The 5,210-nt window shown below is 56.0% G+C and overlaps 1 protein-coding gene across 1 annotated transcript in view; it reads left to right on the top strand.

The window, feature by feature from the left end:
• Window positions 1-14: 14 nt before the first annotated feature.
• LMNA (lamin A/C) overlaps window positions 15-5,210 on the top strand; it is a gene marked incomplete at its 5' end in the record, with an annotated part of 18,208 nt that continues 13,012 nt past the window's right edge. Inside the window, 6 exons of the mRNA XM_015826786.1 lie at window positions 15-26; window positions 1,816-1,941; window positions 2,548-2,718; window positions 3,071-3,196; window positions 3,760-3,980; window positions 4,439-4,649. Coding sequence (XP_015682272.1) covers window positions 15-26; window positions 1,816-1,941; window positions 2,548-2,718; window positions 3,071-3,196; window positions 3,760-3,980; window positions 4,439-4,649 — 867 coding nt within the window. The remainder of the gene's footprint in view (window positions 27-1,815; window positions 1,942-2,547; window positions 2,719-3,070; window positions 3,197-3,759; window positions 3,981-4,438; window positions 4,650-5,210) is intronic.

The raw sequence follows: 5,210 nt of genomic DNA, 5'->3' as shown, positions 1-5,210 counted from the left end.
GCAAGATTTATGACCGTATTTCTCGAGCTTGGCAGTTGGATGATGGGTGGACTTCAACTCCCAGAGGGGAATTCTGGGAGTTGGTCCATCCATCTTCTACTTGCCAAGGTTGAGAATCATTGGTCCAACGATGGACCAACAGAGCTATTGACTGTCCTCAGCTGTGGCCCTTCAAAGGTAGACCACTCCTGGCCACTGACGGTCTTGAATTTAGCCCCTTCATCTTTGAGGTTGCATTGGTCAGACATTCCCTCCCTCTGTCACTAAGGGGCACAAAACCCCTCCTCCCCCCCCCTGCTTTCCCTGCTTATCTCAATGTCCGTCCTGCACCCTCTCTGGGATCTAGAATAGTAATCTGAATTTTACAATCAGCTTAATTTTACTGTCACTTTGCCCCCCAAACTGGCTGGGGGCTGGAAAAGCTCACCTGTGTAGGAGCCAGGTCAGGCCAGCAGGGGGCGATGGAGTCCACCATTTGCCAAAGCAGAGAGGAGGAATGGACAGTTGGAAAGCAAAGTAATCCATCCTTTAAGACAGTGGTTCTCAACCTTTTTAATGCCGTGACCCCAACCGGTCGTAAGTCGAGGACTAAACCAGTCGTAAGTCGAGGACTAAACCGGTCGTAAGTCGAGGACTAAACCGGTCGTAAGTCGAGGACTAAACCGGTCGTAAGTCGAGGACTACCCAACCGGTCGTAAGTCGAGAACTTTCCCTGCCCGGGAGCGCCACGCATGCGTGGTTCCGCCCCCTGCGCCGGCCGAGGCGTAGCCGGCAAGCGGCAGAGACGGAGCAGGCCGACCACCAGGTGGCCCAGCCCAAGGGAGGTAAGGCACCCGCCGGAAAAGGGAAAAAAATGGCGGACAAAAAAAAATGGCGGACAGCCTTGCTTGGCGACCCCCATGAAATGGTCAATCGACCCCAAATGGGGTCCCGACCCACAGGTTGAGAACCACTGGTTTAAGAGGACCTGGGTGGGTGGGTGGACTCTTGCTTCCATCATCCCCGACCACGGATCTGCCTCCCTGCCCAGGAGCATTTTCCATTTGTTTGTTTGTTTTTCTATAATTTTATTTATTTACATCCTGGCTTTACTATTATTATAAACAACTCAAGATACCAAAATACGTACTCCTTCCTTCTATTTTCTCCAGCACAGCAACCCAGTGAGGTGGGCTGGGCTGAGAGAGAGGGACTGGCCCAAAGTCATCTGGAGGCTTTTATACCTAAGATGGACCAGAACTCCTAGTCTCCTGGTGATTGGCCCAAAGTCACCCAGCTGGCATCCATGCCAAAGTCTCCAGGGTTGCTAGTCTGGTGCCTTCACCACCAGATGAAACTGGCTTTCCTTCTACTGTAGATCCCCTAAGTCCAGATGTTTTTCACTCCCTGCAGCCAGTCTAAGAGGACGGCGGGCTCTGCGGGAGAGAAGCTAAATCAGCATCAAGGGCTCGTAAACTTCATCTCTTAACTTGGAGAATGGTGCCTTAAGATGATCGGGCTTCTTTGGAGCAAGCTGATGGGAGATACTGCCCATAACACACACACACACACACACACACACACACACACACACACCCCACCCCACACCCCTGGTGTTTCTGGGAGCATGGAGGAGCTGGTGGTGTGGCAGGCAAGTTGGGCACTGATGGGTCTAGAGAGAGACGTCCGTGAGACAGATGTTGAGGGCCCAGCCCGGTCACCCAGCCTTAGCAGAGCCACCTCCTGCCACGTGGCCCTCCCAGCCAGCCAGGTGATCTGGGGCCATTTGCTCCCCCTTCCGTGCAGTGAGGGGGTCCCTCGTTTGTCCCCCTGCAGTTGGAGGTGGCCTTGGCCGACGTCAAGAAGCAGCTTCAGGACGAAATGCTGCAGCGAGTGGATGTGGAGAACAGGATGCAGACCCTGAAAGAGGAGCTGGACTTCCAGAAGAACATCTACAGCGAGGTGAGTCCCAGAACGCGGAAGGGTCCCTTAGAGGTCACCTAGTCCAACCCCTTCTAGGGTAGGAATCCTACACCGCCTTGGCTTGAAAAGTGACTCTGCTGTTTCATAGCTCTCATAGCCAGGAATTCCTCCTTGAGTTTGGGTCCCCCTCCATAAAACGCCCACCCGTTGGCCCTAGAGAGAGTAAATTCCTTCCTTTTCTAAAATAAATTTCATTGTAAAATAAAAATACAGAAAAAACAAAAGTTAGAAAACAGACACAGAGAGAAAAAAGTGGCGACTTCCAACTTTTTCAGGGCGGTGACATACAACCGCCCCCCCCCCGAGCTTTACGCTTCACGTTTCAGGCCATTTCAGTAACCACAGAACCATCCTAATCACCAGAACCTAAACCACAGAGAGTCGGTCTCCATGGGCTGGGAGACGGAAGTCGCCACCCTGCGTTGGGGCAGGCAGTCAGCCCAATTCCTGCACTGGGCGGCCTTTTCTCCCCACATCTCCCCACAGAGGAGCTGTGGCTGGAGGGGGCAGGTCACGGTTGGGGGGAGTTGTGCCTTCTTGCCAGTCCTGGGATGCCCTGCTCACCCACTGCCCCGCTGCCCGCAGGAGCTCCGCGAGACCAAACGTCGCCACGAGACGCGCCTGGTGGAGATCGACAGCGGGCAGCAGCATGATTTCGAGAGCAGGCTGGCCGATGCGCTGCAGGACCTCCGCGGCCAGCACGAAGCCCAGGTCAATCTCTACAAGGACGAGCTGAAGAAGACCTACATGGCCAAGGTAGCGCACCTGGGGGGTTGACTCTACTCCCATCATCCCCAAGCTGGCACACTTTGGCCAAGGGCTGTTCTGCTGCCCCCCCCTTGAGATGTTCTCAAGGTCAGATAATCCCACCTGGTCTTCCTCACCTGCAGTTTAAGAGGACGGCGGGCACTGGGGCAGGATCGGGGCCTTGCTAAGCCAGGCTCCTAGCCTGGGGAAAGGAAGCTGCCTGAAGGGGGGTTCCCTGGGTTGGGGGACAGGGGCACCCCACTCCTGCCCTGCAGAGCAGCCCAGGGCAGCCTTGAGGACCGGCCACTTTGAAATAAGCCAAACTCTGCCATCTCCAGAACGCTATTTCTAATCTTTGCAGCTGGAAAACGCCAAGCAGTCGGCCGAGAGGAACAGCAGCATGGCAGGGGCGGCTCACGAGGAGCTTCAGCAGACCCGGATTCGCATCGACAGCTTGTCCGCCCAGCTCAGCCAGCTGCAGAAGCAGGTAGGGGTCTCCCGGGGGAGGGTGGAGGTGGGGAGGGGGCGCTGGTCTCCCACCTGCTCCGACCACCGTTTGGTCTCCAGGTGGGGAAATCACACCTTTTGTTTCACAAGCAGGAAGCGCCGCCCAGGTGCTTCAATTCACTTTATGGTACCTGTTTCTGGGTCTCCCTTTGAAGATTTTCGGTGGTTTACAGGTAGTCCTTGACTTACAACCATTTGTATAGCGACCGTTCAGTGTTACAGTGGCACTGAAAAAAAAAGTGACTTAAGAGCAGTCCTCACACCTATGAGTGTTGCGGTGTCCCTTCAGTCACATGATCAACCGGTCTGGATTTACAATGGTTGCAGCATCTGGGATCACTTGATCACCATTAAGGACCTTCCCAGCTGGCTTCCAACAAGCAGAGTTAACGGGGGAAGCCTTAATGACTACATGATTCACTTAATGACCTTGCAGATCTCCCTCCCTCTGTGAAGCCCCCGCTGATCCCTCCCGGATGGGGGTCTGCTCGCCTGGCTTTTCGTCCAGGCACCCACCCCTCTCTTGCCTTCCTCCCCACCCAGCTGGCGGCCAAGGAGGCGAAGGTGCGGGACCTGGAAGACATTCTGGCACGGGAGCACGAGACCAGCCGCCGCATCCTGGCAGATAAGGAGCGGGAGATGGCCGAGATGCGGGCCCGCATGCAGCAGCAGCTGGACGAGTACCAAGAGCTGCTTGACATCAAATTGGCCTTGGATATGGAGATCAACGCCTATCGAAAATTGCTGGAGGGCGAGGAGGAGAGGTGGGGGCCAGTGGCCTGGGCAAACTTTGCCGTCCCCTGCAGAGCCCGACCGGTGAAGCTAGGCAGACCTTGGCCTGGGGGCCTCCACCAAGCTGGGGCTGGGCAAGGGGCCCCCCATAGGCAGTCTGGGACCTTCAGGTGCTGGAAAAAGGTTGCCTCTCTCATTGAGGCTTCAGTGCACAGAATGTGTTCAGGTTCTTATTGGATTTGGACAGATCTGGGGTTTGCCCAGCAAACCCCTCCTTTGGGGGGACCATTTTGGGGCCCTCCTAGGACAGGTTGGGCAGACCCTTCAGGCGGAAAGATCACTTTGGCTTGAGCGCTTCTCCTAGCATGGAGGGTGGGCAGCGCAGCCCTCCTGGAACAAAACCTTCTGTTTGCTGTGGGGAGCACAGGTGCATCCATGGGGAGGCAGCAGCCTCTGCCTCAGCCCCCCGCCTCTCTTTTTTTCCCACCAGGTTGCGCCTCTCCCCCAGCCCCTCCTCCCAGAAGAGCGGCTCGCACATCCGTGTCACTTCTTCCGCCCAAAGCTCCACCAAGAAAAGGAAGCTGGCGGACAGCGAGAGCCACACCAGTTTCTCCCAGCATGCCCGGACCAGAGGCCGCGTGGTCGTGGAGGAGGTGGACCTGGAGGGCAAGTTTGTCCGGCTGAGGAACAAGTCCAACGAGGTGGGTGCCGGTCGTGGCAGGTTGCCGGTCCAGAACCCCTGGGCCAAAGGGGGCTGAGGAAACCATTTGGTGCTGGTATCAATGTGAATCTAGGATTTCTTTGATTTCAAAATGTTGTTGACCCTCTATCTGCATATCTGCATATCTGCATGACAAAGTCGCTCGGATTCGAGAAGGTCTTGACTCTGACTGGGTGGCCCTGGGGGAGGAGACAGGAGCAAGTCTTGAGACTGTTATATGGGATGAGTTTGACTCTGTGGCTCCCGAGGACGTGGACAGGATTCTGGGGAGGCTGAATGCAACCACATGCTTACTGGATCCGTGCCCCTCCTGGCTGGTACTGGCTGCCCGGGAGGGGACATGAGCCTGGCTCCAGGGAATTATAAACGCTTCTTTGGGGGAGGGCGTCTTCCCCACGGCCTTGAAAGAGGCGGTGGTGAGGCCCCTCCTTAAGAAGCCTTCCCTGGACCCAGATGTATTAGCTAACTATCGTCCGGTCTCCAACCTTCGCTTTGTGGCGAAGGTTGTTGAGAGTGTGGTTGCGCAGCAGTTCCCCCGACA

The sequence above is a fragment of the Protobothrops mucrosquamatus genome, unplaced genomic scaffold, assembly GCF_001527695.2.
Source record: "Protobothrops mucrosquamatus isolate PMUCROS unplaced genomic scaffold, P.Mucros_1.0 scaffold3301, whole genome shotgun sequence".
Taxonomy (NCBI): Eukaryota; Metazoa; Chordata; class Lepidosauria; order Squamata; family Viperidae; genus Protobothrops; species Protobothrops mucrosquamatus.
The sequence above is the reverse complement of the archived record's forward strand: the minus strand, read 5'-3'. Positions and strand labels throughout refer to the sequence as shown.